Here is a 22539-nt window from a genome sequence, read left to right on the forward strand (position 1 = left end):
CTATTAGGTTGGTGGACTTTAAAAATCTAGTTTTGTCCAAAAAGGGGATTATAGGTTTTAAAGATGAGCAAATCATATATTTTGAAGACTTGACGGTTATAGAAGAAAGGTTGTTTGGGTCTCATAGATACGGTAAGGGGCACAAGAGAAGAAACACTTAATTTAAAAAGAAAGGAGTATCATAATGAGAGATTCTCTAATGTATTCCTAATGATTTACTAGGACTACCTCCAATATGAGAAATAGATTGAACTGACACCTGACACGCAAACTGTATCATATGGCACCAACAGAGTTGAGAGAGCTAAGTGAATAATTGAGAGACCTACTGGATACAAGTTTTATGATACCGAGTGTGGCACCATAGGGTACACCAATATTGTTTGTGAAAAAAAGGGGGATAAGTCCTTAAGAATGTGGATCAACTACAGATAATTATTTAAGATAACAATACACAATAAATACCTATTGTCTTGTACAGTTAACTTATTTAATTAGTTACAATGGGTCATTGATCTTTAGTCTGGTTATCATCAACTTAGAATATGAAAGGAAGATATTTCGACGTTTGCCGTTAGTACTCGGTACAAACATTATGAGTTACTTTTGAAGTCTTTTAGATTAGCCAATGCTCCATCCACATTGATATGTATAATGGAAATGGTGTTTAAAGTTGTTTCCAAAAAGAAAAAAAGGTTTTTACTTACCATATTCTGGTATATTCTCATATCCTGGAAGGGCACGAGAATCACTTGAAAAATATGTTAAAGACATTATGAGAAAACAACTTCTTACCAAGTTCTTCAATTGTGAATTTTAGCTATACTCATTGGTGTTCATTGGACACATGTTATCTAAGAATGAAAAGACGGTAGATTCTGCTACTATATATAGGCAATTGTGTAGGATTTCTCTAGAACACTACCACTCACCAAGTTAACAAAAAAAATCGCTAAATTTCAATAGATTGAGGAATGTACAACGAGATTCCAGATGCCCAAGGCATGTTTGACAATCACACCAATGTTAGCCTTATTCCAATAGGCTCTAGAGGATTCATGATGTTCTATGATACATCAAAGGTAGGATAAGGATATTTTCTCATGCAAATAGTCGCGTGATAGCCTAAGCTCTAAGGAAATTGAAGAAGCTCAAGTCGTATTATGTCATTCATGATTTGGAGATGGTCATAGTGGTATTTCCTGTTAAGATTTAGAGACACTATTTGTATGAAGAAACTTATGAGATTTATACCTAGCACAAGAGCTAGAAGTACATTTAAAACCAACAGAGATATAAATATTTAGCAATGCTGATGGAGGGAACTACTGAAGATATAATTATACTATTTTGTATTGTTCGGTAAAGATAAATATTATATCTTATGCCAAAATAATTATGGGTGATTTGGCGCATTTAGCTCCTGTAGAGATATTTCTGGACGAAGATATGCATAGACTAGAGGGTACACGTATTCGATTCAATGTGAAAAAAAAAATCAAAGACATCATTGGCTATTGGTCAAGCTCGATGTAGAGTATATAAAGGCTAGCCAATATGAGGATGAACGATTATTTAATTATCGAAATTAGTTTCTAGCTGGTAAAAGCAAGGATATGACTGTTAATAGGGTGAGGGTATTCTCCGACTAGGTAATTAATTATGTATAGCAAATATATATGGGTTGAGACAAGATATTCGTGATGGAGCTCACAACTCTAGATACATTGTATTATCTCACGCCTATAAGAAGCAACATGATTATAAAAAAAAATTAAAAAAAAATATTTGACATGTCAGTATGTTAAGGAAAGAACTTGCGACTCACATGCCCACTAAAATAACCCAAGATTCTGAAGTGGAAATACAATAGAACAATACATTATATGACTAAATTACTCAAACCACTAGAGGTATGATTATATGTAGGAAAGGTGTAAATTGGCTTACCAAGTAGGAACGTTTCTTGCTAGTCAAAATCTTTTATAGTGAGGTAAAATATGCATAGATATACATGAATAGAAAATTATCTGACTCAATAGAGCTCTATTTTTCATTAGCTCTAATATATGATCACATTCACTTCACGATGTGAAAACCTTTTCAAGAAATGTTGGGTACACGAGTAGATCTTAGTACTAGTTTTATCGCACGCAAACGCAAAGTCCGAATGTGCTATATATATCTTGGACAATATGTTGAGAGATTGTATTCTTGAGTTTGGAGGTAGTTGGGACACTTATCTAACTTTAGCTGAATTTGCTTATAACAATAGCTTCCAGTCCAGTATTCAGATGGCGTCGTACGAAGCATTACATGGAAGAAGATGTTGTTCTCCTATCGGAAGGTTTGAAAGTTAGTGAGACTAACTTATTGGGACCCGACCTAGTACAAGAAGTTATGGATAAGGTCCAGTTGATCCGACAGAGATTGCTTGCAGCTCAAAGTAGACAAAAGTCTTATGCTGATAAGAGAAGAAGAGATTTAGTGTTCACAATTGGGGACAAAGTGTTCCTACGAGTCTCCCCTATGAAAGGTATGATGCGGTTTGGGAAAAGAGGCAAGTTGAGCCCAGGTTTATAGGACCGTATGAGATAGTAGACCGAGTGGGAGCGGTGGCTTATCGTTTGGCACTCCTCCTGAGTTATCTTTTATTCACCCAGTGTTTCATGTCGCAATACTAAGGAAATGTATATCAGACTCATCTCAGGTGCTTCAAGCACCTGCTATACTGCTTGATGAGAAGTTGTCTTACGAGGGGAACCGACGGCTATTGTTGATAGGCAAGTAAGAAAATTACGGTCAAAAGAAATTGAGTTCGTAAAAGTCTTATGGAGAAATTATACCGTTAAAGAAGCTACTTGGAAAGTAGAAAAAGATATGCAAGCGAAGTATCCCCATTTATTTCAGTCTACAAGTATGCACTTGTTGTAAATTCGGGGACCAAATTTTTATAAGGTGAGAAGGATGTAATATCCCATGATTTTTAACCAAGTATATATTAGTCATTTAGTAATTAATTAAAAAAAAGAGATGCACAAAAAGAAAGAAAATTTAACCAAATCTAACAAAAAGAACTAATAAAACAAACAAAACAAAAAAAAAAGTATGTAAATGGGCCTTACCCATCAGCAACGTGAGGGCATAAAAAAAATTAAAAGAAAAAGAAATAAAATGGCTAAAAGGATTTTGGGAAAAAAGGGACGCAGTGAAACAGAAGCTTCAATTAGAGCAGAATTGAGGTTTAAGAACAAAAAAAAAATTAAAGAAGGCCCATCCAGGTAAGAGGCAAAGAAAGCAAAGAAGGGAGTTTGTTGTCTCAGATTCAACAGGGCATAAGAATTAGAAAGGAGCACTGGTTTAGTCTTTGTTCCGCAAAACTCCTACCCTACTGGGAAAGTAAATTTACATTCTTGAGTCTCAACGATAAGCTCCAGGTAATTACATATATTTTTCTCATTTTGAAATAGTAGAAATTTTGTATACATGATTCTTATAGGACTGAGTAGATATGATTTTAAAATTGGATTAAGAGTTTAAAAGATAAAGTTTAGAAAATTTGGGTAAAACTCATGAGACTTTTTCATGAATTAACTGGGTGTATTATATGAATTGGTTGTATTTAATAGATTTTGAATTGGTTTAAGTTAACTGTAGAAGTGACTTGGGATATTAAATAGGTCTTGATATTTCGAGTGGAATAAGAGGGATTAGTTGGGTTATTATAATTCGGTGAATTAGGAGTCAAATATCAAACCTCGAGGGTTGGACATTCTAAATTAGCTATTAATTAGCCTAAACATGGAAATTAACATGAGATCGATATTATATAATTATAGATAGATTGGAGGAATTTGTGCGAATTGCTAGAGGTGAAGCATTTGGTATTTCGGCACGAGTACTGTGAGTAGTAATCTTACCACAATTTGTATTTTCATAACCTGCATGGTTTATACATTATTTTGAAAATAAATTTGTTACCGAATGTTTGAAATTGCATGTAGGACAAGTCCTTTACTTGATATCGTACTGAATAGTTACTTGAGATGTTTACAGTTATTTAATATGTTCTCGCTGTTACTAGACATGTTTTACTATGATTTGAGATATGATTACCGTTACGAAAATTGGATTACATGATTTGATAAGTATTTAAATGCCCTGTCTATTTTGAAAATGCTTTCATATGAATATTTACTGGTTACGAGAAAAAGTATAAATGAGAGGAGACTTTGAAGGATCCCGTAGCTAACGGCGGGCTCGTTAGACCTGGTGCACTTTGTATTTACAGATTACCGATTACAGTTATAACTCTCGCTAGTGGGAAGATAGAACTAACATACAGTTACAATTTTCCCTCGAGTAGGGACCTACAGTTATATTTGACTCCTTTGACGAAGGGGTCCATACAGTGATACAGATTACATGATCCTTCTTTGGAAACCTCCCAAACATAAAGATTTGATATGACACAGTGCTTACCGAGTCTATTACTGAATTGTTAAATTGATTCCTATTACAGGAAATACATGATGAGACTGATTATTATTACTGTTTTTTTAAAGGGCATTTTATTTTTATGATAGTTCCTAATTATTATTATACAGGCATGTTTTCTGACTTGTCCCCAATTAAAAATGGTTGTGGTTAAGTATTATTACTCACTGAGCTAGCGACTCATTCCCCGGTATTTTTTTTTCCAGAGACAACAATTGAAGAGCGAGGATTTCGTTAGTTAGAGGCACAAGTTGATAATTTCTGGTGAGCCCCGCATTTGGTCGCGTGTGTTGAGATTTTATTTATTGTTATGATCTTTTCTTTGAACTCTTAGAGTCACTCCATAGTCAAATTTTTTTAGTGTCTTGAGTATTCTTCGTTATTATAGATTTATTTTGAGTATCGCTCATTCTTATCAAATTTGGAGATAAAGTTGTATTTGTAGTTGTTGGTGGGTGGACTATTAAAGGTAGATATTTGTTTTGGTTAATTGATAAGGTCATTGTCATTTGAATTGCTATTAGGATGTTTGGTTGCTGATTTGAGACAGGAAAAATTTTGGGATAGTCCAAAAACAGCGGAAACTCTGTCCAATTTTCTGTAAAATACCTATGAGGCTTACTTGGGGGAACTTGCTCCTAGGTGCCGGTCATGATCCTAAATTGGGTCGTGACAATTATACATTATTATACAAATGAATCCTATCAATGGAACTTCACGTGTTCTTCTTCTTCTTCCTTGGGCATCCTCTGAAATTTAACTCAAATATAACCTAAAATTACTCCATATCACTTGAAATTTAAGTTTTGAACTCATCTTGATGATTCCAATCAATTGAGACAACACCATTTTCAAACAACTAACAAATCGAAAAACTCAATTTCTGAAATTTAACTCAATTATAGCCTAAATCTACTCCAAATCACTTGAAATAATTTAAGTTTTGAACTCATCTTGATGGTTCAAATCAATTGAGACAACACTCATTCCAAACAACTAACAAATAGAAAAACTTAATTTCTGAAATCGAATCTTCGAACCACTTGTAATGGTGACTTTTATTTTTCAAATCCGTAGTTAACCATTGAAATCCGGAAAAGAATTGAAGGAAAATAACAATAGTAGAGAAATTTTTTGGTGCAAAGGCTGACATAGGAAGGAGAAAAAGAACGAAGAAAAAGGGGGAACAAAGAAATAAGGGGTGGGCTAACTGGTGAAAATTAATTTTCAGATTATGTACAACCTGGGCTATACTGGGTAAGGGCTTCAAACATAGGCCATTTTCTGATGGGTTGTTGGGCCAAGTGACAAGGGATGTATTCTTGATACACTATGTATATAGGTGTATTATGATGATGATGATGATGCAAGAAATTCACTAAATACCTGTAAATAATATATCAACCTTGGATATAATAGTGTATAAGTTGTGTTTATACACTATTATATAGTATTTATACATTATTATATAAATGAATCCTATCAATGGAACTTCACGTGTTCTTCTTCTTCTTCTTCTTCTTCCTTGGGCATCCTCTGAAATTTAACTCAAATATAGCCTAAATCTACTCCAAACCACTTGACATTTAAGTTTTGAACTCATCTTGATGATTCCAATCAATTGAGACAATATTCATTCCAAACAACTAAAAAAATCGAAAAACTCACGAAATTTTATATCAAATATAGCTTAAATCTACTCCAAATCACTTGAAATTTGAGTTTTGAACTCATCTTGATGATTCCAATCAATTGAGACAACACTCATTCCAAACAACTAACAAATCGGAAAACTCAATTTCTGAAATCGAATCTTCGAACCACTTGTAATGGTGACTTTTATTTTTCAAATCCTTAGTTAACCATTGAAATCCGGAAAAGAATTGAAGGAGAATAACAATAGTAGAGAAATTTTGTGGTGCAAAGGCTGACATGGGAAGAAGAAAAAGAACAAAGAAAAAAGGGGAACGCAGAAATAAGGGGTGGGCTAACTGGTGAAAATTAATTTTCAGATTATGTATAACCTGACCTATATTGGGTAAGAGTTTCAAATATGGGTCATTTTCTGATGGGTTGCTGGGCCAAGTGACAAGGGATGTAATTCTCCCTTATTATGCTTAATATTATAAGGTTACTTCTGTAAACCGGCATTGTATTCATACTTTTATAATAATATAGATAGATAATATGAGTGGTTAACTATTTTCTTTTAACCATTTTGTCATCCCTAGTCCTAAATCTGTCTTTTTCTTAAGAAATTCATTGGATGGCAACCCGATGCACTAAGCTCCCGCTATGCACGGGGTCCAGGAAAGGGCCGGACCACAAGGATCTATTATACGCAGTCTTGCCCTCATTTCTGCAAGAGGCTGTTTTCATGGCTTGAACCCGTGACCTGCTGATCACATGGCAACAACTTTACCAGTTACGCCAAAGCCCCCTTCAAGAAATTCATTGGATATGTACAAATTATTAATTTAGAACCCAATAACTTAAAAATTACTAGAATTTCAAAACCATAAACTTTAAATCTTGGCCGGTCCTCTAGTTGAAACAAACTTGCGACGAATAGAAAGAATTAATATTTAACTGAGTCTCTTAGCTATTATAAACCTTATGCCTAGGTGCTAGGTTGTGTCAATTTTAAAAGTTAGTTTATGTAATTCAAAAACTAGCTCATGACGTACGAATTACCGAAAATCATATAAGAAGAAATTAAGGTGTCTTCTAGTTATAATATACTTGAAAAATCAATACAGAGAGGAAAAGGGAGGAATATATGAAAAGGAAAGTGGCATCCGACTCAAAATACTCTAAATACACCGTGTGCATATTATCCACTAGCCATAGAATCAATAGAACATCACTTATATATGTCACTTTAATCAGTTATGCTACAATTATAATTTTTTAAATTAATCAACATTATTCTTGAAACACAAAGAATCGGTACCCACGTGTCAACAAATCATCAATGGTGCCCAAAAGCTAGAAGAAAAGTAGCAAAGCATATGGGGTTGAAAAGAAATAAAGCATTTTGTTGCATGGGTTGGAAATTTAATTAGTACAATAAAAAGATTTAAAAATCGACGATGTGGATTTAATAAACGAACTAAGTCTTAGTTAGTTGATACTATCCTTATCTCTTCCTGAAAAGGTTTTTTAGAAACTTAAAGTTTGCACTTAGATGTAGACAGAATGCTAGTTAAACACTTAATACTATAATATTAGGACCAAAGAAGAGAATAATCTTGTCTTTTCTGTTGTATTTTATTGATTCATCTAAACTATTCATTATATTATATGGATTTTGTTTATGCTTTGCACCAATTTATTATACTATGTCCCAACTCCCAAAGAGAATGAAATTCGTAGAATGAGAGTAAAGTCTTTTTTTCCCCTAAGAATTCGTACATTAATTCTCGTCGATACAAAATATAAAGACAATTCATTGTCTAAAAGATAACATCGGTCAAAATTGTTAGATTGCGATTTGTCGGGGTGCAAAGTGTAAATTCTAAATTTTATATTGATCCGGCTGAAAAAGGGAGGATGTTTCCCACTAATCCGTCAAATAGTTTGATAATGTAAATAATTAGGTAAATGGAGGTCTTTGGAGAATAAATAATATTTTTTTCCTATAAAAAAAGAAGAGCAGATGGAGCCCATATATTCGGGCTCCTAAGCCGCCCTCAAGCCCAATCATTCACTGAATTGGCCCACTCAAATCTCAATAGCCCCACGGCCCAGCCTACTTAAAAAATATATTATAATTAGTTTTGAGATTTTTACATACATATACATTATTGGAAACTTTATTACCCTTCATACTCAAGTTTTACTTTAATTACCTCATATATACAAAACTACCAATTTTGTACATTTTTAGGTTTTAAGGATAATTAATCAATTCCTACAATCACTCTCACTCTCCCCACCTTTCTCTCTCTTTATCTCACTCCCCCACCCTCCCCCAAACGTTTCTCTCTCAACATCCCACCCCCTCCCCCACGTATCTTGCAAAAGAGAGCATTAATTCCACCATTGATAGCCATTAAAAAGCTTTGAAGCTTTTAATTCGAATTTGAATTTTCAAAAAATATTACTTGTTTGCATTAATTCAAACAATTGAGAATTCTCTCTACGTCTCTCTCTATCTCTCAATCCCTAATTCCAGTAATGTAAAGCAAAGAAAAAAAGAGCAGCAATTCCACCATTGACAGCCATTAAAAAGCTTTGAATTCTAATTTGGATTTTCAAAAGTCATTATTTGTTTGGATTGGGTGTTGTTGCAAACAATTGAGAATATGATCTCAAGTTTATATCTCAATTTTGAGGGTATTTTGGTGAAGATTAGACCTAATTTTGGCTGAATTTCAAATTGAAACTCGAAGAGGAAGACATGACATACATTATACTACAGAAATTGTAGTAAAGTTGTAGAAAAATTGTATTCTGTTATTTACATTTTTTTATTTAAGTATTGTATAAAAGTTGAACAATATTGTATAAAAATTGTATTTAAGTTGTATGATATTGTAATTGTATATAACTGGGTAGAAATAATATATGAAAGTTGTAGATACGTTGTAGATAATTTGTAGATAAGTTGTATAATATATAATTAGTTGTATGAAATTTATTTTTACTATGTATAAATCAGATACAAAATATACAAAAGACATATTGGATAAAATTTGTATAAAAATTATATTTAAGTTGTATGATATTTTAGATGTCTTTTATTGGGGAAAAATAATGTATAAAAATTCTAAATAAGTTGTATACTATATAATTAGTTGTATAAAATTTATTTTTACTATGTAAGTTATTGTAGATATTCAAATTTCCATTAAATTTGTGCGAAATTTATTTTTAATTCGTATGTTAAAGTACCATACATTGTTCTTTTCTGATTATTTGATTTATTAAGGAAAGAAAAGTAGAGAAAAAAAATTCCAAATCAACTCATGTACACCGATTCATTTATGTTTGAACCGAAAAATTTGAATATTGATGGGAATTGAATGATTTTGGTGGAGAAATTTCGAGTTTCACATTAAAAGCGCCCCAGTCGCACTTTGGAGAAACTGAGTTTTATGTGAAATTTGATTTTTGTGAGAAAAATTAACTGGACATCATAGATTCTTGTTAGAAATACTAATACAAAGTTGAATTTAAAGTTTGGCGGCGATTGAATTTAATTTAAAATCTACTAAAACTTCAAATATGCTCAATTATACTTTTTGATCCAACTGCGATTGGTGTAAATGTACACTATGGGTGAAGTTAGCAGATTTAGTTGGGAAATTGTTTACTCGAGATATTATGAACCATCAAAGTGTTCTATCTAATGAAGTCAAGCTAAGCACAAAAGTTTGAGTTGTAGAATCTTCGAAATAGTGAATTATTAAGTGCTATTTGAGCCAAACACTTGATTTCAATGGCATTCTCTCTTTAAACTACTCCATTGAATGATATGAATTTGCTATCGTACAGTTCAACGGTTTGGCATGGCTTTTCTTGGGTGTTCCCTCCAGCAGCTCACTACTTTACAAAGAGGTAATGTTCAAGCATACTCAGTAATCCTTGATTCTCCACTGTGCACTTTGCTGATTAAGATTTACAGCTATGAGAATTTTCTTGATGTTGTATTGTAGGAATTCGAGAAAATGAAGGAGAAAGACAGAATCTGGAGAGAAGAGACAACAACAACAACAATAACCCAGTATAATTCCACTTGGTGGGGTTTGGAGAGGATAGTGTGTACGCAGACCTTACCCCTACCCTAGGGTAGAGAGACTGTTTCCAAATAGACCTCCGGCATCCTTCCCTCCAAGAACTTCCCAACTTGCTCTTGGGGAGACTCGAACTCACAACCTCTCGGTTGGAAGTGGGGGTTGCTTACCATCAGAGCAACCCATCTCACCATCAGAGCAACCCCTCTGGAGAGAAGAGAGAAAAAAAGAAAAAGGGGTAACTAAATCCCTTGATTGAAGGCACAAATACTGTATTGATAGTCTTTTAAGGTGGATTGTATATATTTTGTAAACAAAATTTGTTTATGCAGGGTAATTAACTAAACATGAACATTAAGGGTAATAAAGTTTCAAATAGTGTATAAGAATGAAAAAATCCTGTTTTGAAATAACTATTTTTTTCTTTTTCTTTTTCTTTTAAACGACTTGTACAAACTAAACTTTGTAAGGTCCCAGTTTAAGTTATTACTAAAGACAAAATTATTAATTAATATCAATCACCAGTATTTCTGTTTTTTTTTTTCATAATTAAATGCAACTAAAAAATATGTATTCAAATCTATTTCATGGCTGTCAATTTTATTAGTACATGACACTGTTTATCTTGCTACATCGATTATTATAGTTAGGGGAGTGCAAAAATTAAATTTATAGTGTATATAATTCCCCGAGTGTTATTCTATTGAGATGAAAATTACTGAAGCAAACCAAGTGACTAAACATATCGAAAGGTGAAGACATGGGGTCCAAGCTCAATGATTTAGACCATATAAAGTAGGAATTATGTGAGTTTTTTTACAAATAAATAAATAAATAAAGAGGTGGGATCTTTACTTTATTTTTTGCTTTATCAGCCAAAAGTTGGAACCATCTGATGTCTCTATCACAACTCTCAAATAATAACGAAAAATGTTTGTCAACACTATTTATTTACATTACATATATCAATAGATGTAAGATATGTATCTTATAGCTTCTTGTTTTATTGGTTTAGTCATGAGACCTGTTACTGGAGGTCCGCAGGTGATGTAAATCTGAAAATTTGGTTGAAATAAAAAAATTCTTTCGACCAAAAAAAAAAATATGTATCTTATATATACACTTTAATTATTTAATCGTGATGAATAATATGTATTTTATTTTACTTTGTGAAGTGTAAGAAATTATTTGACTTAATGTTAAAACCGAGTGTAAATATTTTCCATCACAAAAGCATAATGCTATATTTTTTAAAAATGATGATAATTTCATGGTAGGGTCTTTTGTAAACCAAAGATCAAAACAATCTTTTGTTACTAAATTATTAAATTGTCGCGAAAAAATCAATCCGACCAGTATGAGCCCACCATAATCAAAAGATAAATAATTTTCGTGTGAGAGTTTACAAGAGAGAAAAGTTAGGAAAACCGTTATGTGGCAAATGACAATTCCTTAGTTTGTAAGGAAGGAAGTGTGAATTCCAATAAAATATGTACACTTGGATATAAGTTTGCCACTTGGAAATACATTAACTATAACACATATATTATTGAAAATGTCCAAATTAAAGTGTCAAGTCAGCTCATTGGGAAAAAGATACTCTAGTAAAGTAGCCAAATAATGGAACGAAAATCTAGTACTAAGTGAGCAGTATCAATATAACAAGATGTTAATTATTCCCAACAGACGGATAAGCTTACAGCCTTAGAGGCCGCTTGGTACAAGAGATAAGAAAAATAATTTAAAAAATTAAATTGTATTTATTTCATGTTTGATTATAAATATTAGCTAATTTTTGATAAATTTTATACTAAAATAGTAGAATTAATTATCCCATATAGAAGGTAGATAGCTGATGATAGGCGATAATTACGTATTTTAATCGATTATTACACTCTAATTTACTGCACTTTAGTTGAGTTTGCGCTTTAATCGCTAGTGTTTTGCACTAATTATGTGTTTTATGCCTTGTAGGTGTGATTGCGAGCTATATAGATGTTATGGAATGAATTTAAGTAGTTTGAAGCTTTGAAGTCTGAGTAAGAGCTCAAGGAATTAAGCCGGGATCGCGTTCAGGGATCAACGGATGATAAAACAACAAAACGAAAACTCGAAGAGGCATATTGCGCACTATCTAGTAAAATAGACATAACTTTTTGCTTTGAACTCCATTTGCGCTCCATAATATATGGTTGGAAAGCTAACGCAAAGGGCTACAACTTTCATGTTTTACGTTTTTCCAAATTCCAAACGTAACAGGGTAAAAAATCGCGACCGCGTCAGAACCGCGGCAGAAGGCAGTCGCGGACAACTGAAGAATCTGAGAGTGTGTTTGGCCGCGGTTCCGGCGCGACCGCGGTGGAACCGCGGCAGGACACGAGATTTTAAGGACCAAAGTGCAAAACACGGGATTTTAAACCCTAAACCCTATATTAAACCAAGGAAGCCGGCCAAGAATTGAAATGGGACATATCTTTGACATAGATTTGACCTAAGGAGGCAGAGACACAGTAGGAGCAAGGCTTGGGAATTCTTCTACAAGTTTTTTCTTTCCTCTTCCTATTTTTCCTTGTTGGTTATGACTTTTAGTATTGTAGTTTTATATACTATTATGAATAGCTAATTTGTTATCTAGAGTTTTGATAGAACCTTTTTTAGGATAAATTCTTGTTATGTTTTTATATAATTGAGCGTAGTATAATCTCTATTTGTTCAACTACGTTCTTATTGTAGTTAATTGAAGAGCTCTCAATTAGTTGTGCCTATTTAGTATGCATAACTCGGGAAATAGTGCATATTTAGGTAATTGTTGAACAACACCACTCCCAGAGTATATGAGGGATCAATAACCGAGGGTTTAAAGGCGGGATTAGGGATAACGAAGCCTTGGGTGCGATCTGAAGTGAGCTGTATCAAAAGCCAGCTAGCGTAGCTCGGGAGAGTGCGTCTAGTAAATTGTCGTGATTACTCGGGAGAGATTTACGGTAATAAGAGTGCTCATGATCGGTAGAGAATACTTAGGCGAAATTATAGAAGACATAGCGGGAAGGATTCCGACAATTGGGAAAATCATAACTCTAGACCTCCTTAATCTTGTCTCTAACCCTTAGTATATTTAGTTGTTAATTGAGTATTTTAATTTGTTAGTTAATTAGTTAAACACAAGAATCTAAATATTTATAAGTTAGGAATTGTTCAAGCTTGTCTTCTTGGTGATAGTGAATAGCTGTAACTAAACCTTAGTTCTCTGTGGGATTCGACTCCGGACTTGTAAACCGGATTATATTTGCAACGACCGCATTGTCCTTTTTATAAGGCATAGTTGGGCGTGATCAATAGTTAATCCATAACCATGTTTGTCCCACTATTATATCAATTAACAATGTAAAACAATAAAATAAAAATAATAATAATAATAATAATAGAACAAAGAACAAACTCCAATAAAAACAAACAAAAAAATACTAAGGAGTCATTTGGTTTAATTTACCATACTTCAAGAGGAGGAACTAGGATTCTTATAACACGAGTGCACTATTAAAGAGACAAGAAAAAAGTACCAAGTAGAATTTAATCCCTGCTCCTCTAGGTAGAGGATTCAACATTCAACCAAGTGCACCATTTAGCCTCTTTGGAACATGAGTGTCAGCATATAATATTAGATCAATTTTAGAAAATATGTATATAAAATATCTAGTTTTGCGGAGAGATCATGGGTTCACGTGCCCGTAAATTAGGCTTAAATCCGCCCCATCCATACTTAAAAAATAACTACAACATAATATTTCGTATAAGCTAAGTTACTCATATATAATGTTGGTTGGCCATACAAGTTACGTGAAAATATGTGAGTTATTCTACGCCGGATGTGGATTAGAGTAAGAGTAACAATAGAGAAAAAAGCCAGAACATAACCACTATTTCAAATTTTAACGACACTTATTAGGTGGTTAAAGTTTTGAACATTCGATACCCATATATTTTACGTAGCATTGGTAAAAGTCACATCCAAGATTATCTGTACCGGTCACAGTTTCTTCTGTTTTAATTTTTTTTTTTAGATAAAGGGATTATTCTTTGAAAATAGTACGGGCTAGTCAGTTTTTAAATTGATAATTAAAAAATAGCCAACATTTATAAAGTCATTGGAAAATAGTCATCATTTCGCTGTAACACGAAAAGTTACAACATAATATACTGGAGATTGGTACACATCTGTATGAACTTCCAACATATTATGCTAGAAATTCCAGCACACGGAAAGTTACAGCATAATGTACTGGAGATTAGAGCATCTGTGTATGAACTTCCAGCATATTATTCTAAACCAGTATATTATACTGGAACTCCGGTATATTATGCTGGAATATTTTCCGGATTTTGAACAGTGTTTTTGTTCAAATTTATCTTTACATGAAAAACGGCAAAATTTTAATTACTTTTAAAATTTTGGCTATTTTTTAATTACCACTCGTAAATCTAGCTATTTTTTAATTTCATATGTTATTCTTTATCTAATCCATGTCCACCTGTGCAATGCTTGCAAGATTCGAGGACATAGCCTGTGCATCAAGTGGTCATTTAGTTCAAAACATCATTATTATTATAGAATAATCCATATAGGATAAGAGTTTCTCACCTTTTTAATTTTGTGTTTCTTAATTTAAATGAAAACAAACATTAGGGTCCATCTCTAATGTGTCCGACTAGAATCAAAAATCATTCCTTATCCAAATAATAGAGTTGGAGATGCTATATCATATTCGAAATAATTATCCACTTGTACCAAACAGTATGAGTTCTTCAAAGTTGCAGTTTGGTATTGAGTTGTTGTGCCCAACTACAACAGAGGCAATGGAATATGCTACTGTTACATACCAAATGCACTATCATTATTCTAGACATAACCGAATAAGCAGAGACGGATGCATAAGTTAGTTTACGGGGCACGTGAGCCCATGCTCTCTCCGGCAAATTAAGTATTTTATGTAAATTTTTTCCCGAATTAGTCCAATACTATTTGTTGACACCCATGCTCCACAAAGCCTGAATAGTGCACTTGGTTGAATATTGAGTTATTTACCCAAAGAACAAAGACCAATTCCTACTTAGTATTTTTTTTCCTCTTTTCTTCAGTGGTGCACCCATGTTTTAAAAATCTTTGATCCGTCTCTGCGAATAAGTCTCTTATGTACCCCAAATGTAAGATTTTTTTTATGTGGATTCGAATTTATTCGGGTTCAAATACAAATACCAAACACCAAGGGTGCAAAAGTGAAAACGACAAGAATCTATTTCCACAATTAACACAAAATGGGACCCCAAAAAAAGGTAAAAAGTATCACCATGGGTGCGGTAGACTACAGAGGTGTATCAAGATACAAATTTGGTGGGTTGGATTTTTACCATTAAATCCATTACATTTTTAATTTTATAAATTTAAAATTTAATACATTTATCAAAACTTTAGCAAATTTTACTGCATATCAATACCTCGTGTCGAAAATAATGAATTCATCGATTATATACATATATATATATATATATATGTATGTATGTATACACTCCACCTGCCTCTAACAGACTGGTAGTGATCCTTTCAATCTTAATCAAAGGTTTCAAATTTCAAACCTTGAAAATATAGAACTCTTGGTAAACAATATTTTACATTCTTAGGGATCATTTGATACACGGAATAAAGTAAGATAAGATATGAGATTAAATTTATATCATATTTTGTTGACAATATAAAGCAAAGCAGGATAAGGTGGGATAAGGTGTGAGGTTAAGTATTCCAAATTAATTAAGCCGTCGACTTTAACTTTATAATATGCTTAAAGCAACCAGGAAAAAAGAAAAAAAGAAGTATATATTCTTTATATACTTCTATATAGCCTATATATACTCCAAGGTTGCCTCTAAAATCCCCACAATTTCAAAGCAAATATAAAAATAACTTGCTCTGCTTTCTTCTGCTTCTTTCCACACTTTTCTCTTCAACTTGAACATTGTTACAAACAAAAATAACTTGTGATTCGAGTGGACAAAACCCAATTTTTATTAGGAAAGTGAAAAACAAACACATGGAATCCTTAAATTTCAACAACATCAAAATGGAGAAAGCAAACGCTATACTGAGGTACAAAAAGCGTCAAAGAATGACAACTTTGTTTCGATTCATCGAATTCTGCATATTTTTCGTCATAATCTCAAGATTTTCAACACAATTGCCACTCACTTTCAAGTTCTCGACAGAGTATTTCAAGGGACTTGGTCTTACTCTCATTAGTCCTCGATTCGTCTTCGTTCTTGGAAACGTGATTGTTATCATCCTCTTCTTGAAATCAGGACTGTCATCTGCTAAAGATGGTTCGACAAAGAACGTTAAAATCGATTTGTACGACGAGTACAAGCAAAAATGTTCAATGAACAAAGAGACTTATTGTGAAGAGAGCAAGAAACAGAGGAAACAGAGCATTTTGGTAAAAGAAGCTTGTTGTGAACAGAGCACAAAACAGAGTAAACAGAGCATATTAGTACAAGATACTTGTTGTGAACAGAGCAAAAAACAGAGGAAACAGAGCATTTTGGTGGAAAGACAACTAGTGAAGAAAATCCATCGTAGCCAATCGGAGAACTCTATAAGTTTGTCCCAAGATGAGAAAAAACCTAGAAGAGAATTGATCCGGTCGGCTACGGTAGGATGTCGGAAAGTTATAAACACTGACAGTGTAAAACCAACAATGACAATGACAACAACCTCATATCCAGAGGACGAGATGAGCGGTGACGAATTCAGGAAAACTGTTGAGAATTTCATAGCAAGACAACAGAGATTGTTGAGGGAAGAAGAGTTTTCAGCTGTTGATTCTTATGAATCATAGCTTGCTATTAGTTCATGTTCAAGTTTCATGTACTAGTTTTTGCTCTCTCCCTTTGTAAGCTCTTTTCTTTTATTTTCCTTGTTATGTTTAAAATATATATATATATATATATATATATATATACATACATAATAGTATACTCCTAGTTCTTAGGCCTTCCTCCATATTGTTGGCTTGCTACAACATATCTGTACAGTAAGATATAATTATGAAAGTCATGGGAGGTTTTTGCAAATGTTACTTTGCCTAAGATCTTTGTTATTTTGTCTCATAAACTTACTTTTTGGTGCATACATTGCAATTTTCCCTTCTGCTATTCCTTTCTCACCCATCTTAGAATTACAAGGCTTAGTTTAACTATATCTATTAGGGGTCTTTTGGTACAATGGATAAGTAAAAATAATCCTGAGATAAAATATTAGTATCGTCTTATCCCTCGTTTGGTTATTAATCCTGGGATAAGTTAGCTCAAAAATTAAAATTGTACCGGAATAACTTATATCTGTCAGAGGGTGAAATAGTAATCCCATAATAAGTTATTCCACGGTAAAATTGACAATTCTAGGACTAATACAACATACCAAACAGTCAATTAGAAATAATATTAGGATAACTAATTATAACATAACTATCCCAATATAACTAATCTCAGTGTAACTAATTCTAACATAACTATCCCAATATAATTAATCTCAGCATAACTAATCTCAGCTAGGGGTGTACAAAGGAAACCGACAAACCGCACCAATCCGATTATTCGAGTCAAATCGAGAAAAAAAACCCGACTATGGTTTGGTTTGATTTGGTTTGGTGTTGGAAAAAACCCGATCATAATTGATTTGGTTTGGTTTTAACTAAAGAAAGTCAAATCGAAACCAAACCAACCATACATTATATATATAAATTTTTTAGATATATTTAATATATTAATATACTTATTATGATGTAATTTATAAATATTTCTTACAAAATTTCATAATTTTATCTTTTAAGATATTATTTCAAGGTTAGGCTTAAAACTTTTGAATGTTCCAATAAATTTTATAGCCATTAATATTAGGAAATTAAATAATGCTAACAAAAACACAAACCAAAATCAAATCAATGCTAATGCTAACAAAACACATTCAATTCAATACTACAAAACGGAATGTATTGAATATCTATTTTTTATTTTGCAATAATTTAGATAAAAATGCATAACCTATTTTTATTTAATCTTTAACGTTTAGTTATGTCATTAATACTCCCTTATTAGTCTACTTATTTTAGCATGACTTAGTACTTTTAGATTATTTTTATTTTTATTATGGCTTATTAATTAGCAATATTTATATTACATAATTTTATTGTCTTTATTGTTGAATATTTTAGGATAATGTCATGACAAACCATGACAAATCTCATATTTTGTATTATTTTCTTGGAAAATACTTTATACAGTTGTATCTTACTAAGATTAAAGAAATATTTTGAGCACAAGTTATATGTTTTGTTCTACGAAGAATTTATCGGAAACAAAACCCGAAAAAAACCTGAATAATCCGAAAACCCGAGAAAAACCGAGATTGAAAAACCCGAGTTTTATTGATTTGGTTTGGTGATTGTAAAATCCGAACCAACCCGACATATGTAGACCTCTAATCTGAGCATAACTTTTCTTCGAACCTCAAATACACGGAAAAATTATGTTGGGATGTAATATAGAAATTATATCCCTGGAGTAGTTGGTACTTCTGATTTGTCTGGTTTACTGCACTATTTTTGGGATATATTGTACATTATATGATCTGAAACATGTGTTCAATTTTAAATTGGATAAATTTGGATGAACTTTCGTGTTCAATTTCAACCTTAATCTTCTTAATTATTGTGAAAAGGCTCTGCAGAAAGACAATTTTGTCATTTATCTTGTTTTATCTAGATATAGCTAACCCTGAATTGTTATCCCACGTTAGATGTGGTAAAAAAATTATACCACATAAGAAAAATATTACTTATAACAAAAATAGAAATGTAAGAAAACAAAGCATTAAATAATATTGAATTTGATACCGTAATTATTTTCATAATCCCTGGTGACCTTAAATTGATTATATCCCAATGTGAACCCTGTGTAGTTGGTCTTGGATATAAGATTTCAGCCCTAATAGTAATCCAAAAGAAAATTGTACTCAAATAAAAGATATTCTATTTTGAAGAGAATCCGATAAAGTGAGTTAATAAATTAATTCCAAGAATATATTTGAAAAAGATTAGTCATATAACATGTGGAAATATGCGCAAAGGGAGTATGTCCAGTCATTTTCATGCATTCACATATATATGGACTATTTGAACTAAGAAAAAGCATAATACCATAACCCATCACTGATACTCTATTATTTTTTGGATAAAATTACCAAAAAAGAATATTTTGTGGAATGTATTCTAAGTTCTGGTTCTAAAAATCTGATGCTTTTGAGCTAGTGTGAGTAGTGATTTGAGTCATGAAAAAAAAAAGCATAAAGAGAGAAGGAAAAGCAGATCTAAAAATTGAATTGTATGGAACTGATCCTCGCACTTCAACCTCTCCATGTCTCTCCTTTTTCTTTCCCCCACAAAACAATACTTTATTTTCTGCATCGGCCTATCGATCAATAATGTGAGTATAAATCATAACAAATCAAAAGACAGAAAAAAAAGAAGGCGATTTCTTCTTATTTACCTAAATTTTAGTATGCAGAGTTATATGATATTTGCGTTGGTGAAAAGTAGCAGAAGTGGCGAAACCACATGGTCGGAAGAGTGGTCAATTGATCACCCTTCGTCGAAAAGTTACACTATGTACATGTAAAGTATTACGTTTTAGAGGTATATAACATATATTGAACACCCTTCGTTGGGATTTTTTTTCACTTCTTTTAAATTTGAACACCATTAAAAAAATTCTTAGTTTCGTCACTAGGCAGCGATACCTAACGCATAAGTTAAGGTGCGTTCAAGCTCACCGGAACACAATCATAGTTCAGAAAAAAGTATTTTCTTATTTTTGCACCTAACTAATGCCATAATTTATTTTTTTTACTTAGTTTTCTTGTAAAGAATATATATAATTAGAAAAGCAAGATTGTAGCTTTCAAAATTGCACCTGTCTGGTTGTTCTATCTCTCTCAATCATTTCTGCGGTTAAAATAAATTTGCATAACCTTTTAAAAGAATTCCACTATCTCTGGTGGTGTTCGACCTAAAAATCTTGCAACTTTTTAATTGTTAAATGAACTCCACAAATCCTTAAGTCTTTGTTTTTTTATTTCTTTTTCACCAACCCACTGTTTCACTCTTTGATTTTTTTCTATTTCGTTGGAGTTAGGAATTTCCTCTAAGGTGTTCAAACTTGAAATAAGTAAAAAAAAATCCGATAAAGGGTGTTCAATATATATTATGTACCTCTAAAATCTAATATTTTACCGATATACGCAATGTAATTTTCTGAGAAAGGGTGGTCAATTGACCACCCTAAACAAAGTGTGGCTTCGCCCATGCTAGGAAGGATGTGAATAACATGTTGCAGCTGAACCAAGAGTCAGGCCATCTCTATTTGGAGATTATAAAATATTATGGTTTGTTTGGTTAATACTTTGCAATTTATCTAATATGATTAAATCAGTTTAATGTTGATCAAACTGACTCTTATGATTCGCTAAAATTCAGTCTTGAACTCAAATTCATTAACTCTAAATTCTGAATTCGCCTCCAAATATAAACATGAAAGCACACGTTATAATAGCCATAAAATTCTAGGAGAAAGAAGTAAAATATCACTTGTTATCTAAGCCATTGCTTTCTCGAAAAAGTTAACAATCATTGAAACTTTTATTTCTTTGTTGAGACTAATGAAAGAACGGAGATGAAAGTATTGAATAAGACCTTCACTTTGGATGTAAACGTGTTATTGCTAGCTCCGTCTTATATTAACAGTCGTGGTTATTAAAAATAGTGTCTCAAATTATTTGTCATTTTAGAAGTTCAAAACAAAATTAATTTTTCATTTCCTTTTTTACCCTTAATAATTATAATTGTTCTTGAAGATGGAGATACACATAAATAGAATAAATATTCAATGAAGAGAGATTTTATCTTAAATTATAAATAAGGGTATAATAGTTTAATCCCTTTCCTAATTAACATTTCTTAAGGGGGTGTAAAAGAAAAACACGACACATAATATGAGATAGAGGGAGTAATACAATAGCAGAAGCATAATAAATTTGTTTTCGGCTACGTTATCAGAATTGCTGAATTTGATAGATGGGTTGTGTTGCACGGAAATGAGAGGACATAAAAATTACAACAACAATCCAGTAAAATCCGGGTCTGGGGAGGGTAGTGTCTATACAGGGCTTAATTCTACCTCGATGGAGTAGAGAGTTTGTTTCCGATAGACCCTTGGCTCAAGAAAAGAAACAAAAAATAAAAAGAGACCAAAGACGAAAAGAGAGAAAGAGGACATAAAAATTCACATTAAAAAAAAATCAAAAGGATAAATTAGAATTTGTTTGTAAGTTTTGACAAGATAGTATTCAATCAGCATTACAATAGCGCAAATCTGTAATGACATACAAAAAATTGCATCACTAAATTATAAGCTTAGACTAGACTTTCTATAAAAACTTGGATGGGCAATAAGGACAAGACCAATTCCTCCTTAAAAGCCATTCTAAAATACACACTTCATGGGAACACTGATTAATACAAGAAACAATACAACCTTCTAAAAATTCTTCACAACAAATCGAACACGTGTCCTTAATTTCACTACCTTCAAATCTCATCTTCTTGATCCCAATTTTCTTCTGTATTCAACTCTCCTTGAGTCCATAGCCATGTCTTCAAATTATAATCTTGTCCCATGTTGTTATAAATTTCCTGTGGGGTAAATAAGTGATCTTTGAAATCTCCAAATTCATGTACCAGCAGTCTTCATTAGATGAACAGTCCTTCATGCTTTGAGTAAACTTCATTGTCTTGAAAATCAACGTGTCCTTGTTTGCTAATGTAGTATTACTAATTTTAAAATCTTGATATCCTATACCTCTCCACTTTAGCTTGTGATCTAAATTTTTGATATAATGTTCGAAGCATCATCATCTGAAAAGATACTATCGTAAGGAATCCAAAAAGTATATGATCTGAGATGTAGTACGAAGAAGACAAGGCTGATGAACAACGCATTACAACAACAGAAACCTTAAACTAATAATTTAAGAAAATTACATTATATAATTTTCTTTAAATAAAAAGGAGAAATTTGGTCGTTAGGTGGGTGGTTGAGTTAGGACACATTATTTGGTAAAAATAGCACGGTATAGCCAGTTTTCGGACTGGTCATTCAAAAATAGCCAGCGTTTACCAAGTCAATGAAAAATAGTCACTATTTT

The 22539-nt window shown here is 32.4% G+C and overlaps 1 protein-coding gene across 1 annotated transcript; it reads left to right on the forward strand.

Annotated features, from left to right (window-relative positions):
- Positions 1-16159: 16159 nt before the first annotated feature.
- Positions 16160-17354, forward strand: LOC104226166 (uncharacterized). Its single transcript, XM_009778076.2, has one exon. The coding sequence runs from the start codon at positions 16319-16321 to the stop codon at positions 17117-17119; it is 801 nt and encodes a 266-aa protein (XP_009776378.1). The 5' UTR covers positions 16160-16318; the 3' UTR covers positions 17120-17354.
- Positions 17355-22539: the final 5185 nt, after the last annotated feature.

The sequence above is a fragment of the Nicotiana sylvestris genome, chromosome 1, assembly GCF_000393655.2.
Source record: "Nicotiana sylvestris chromosome 1, ASM39365v2, whole genome shotgun sequence".
Lineage (NCBI taxonomy): Eukaryota > Viridiplantae > Streptophyta > Magnoliopsida > Solanales > Solanaceae > Nicotiana > Nicotiana sylvestris.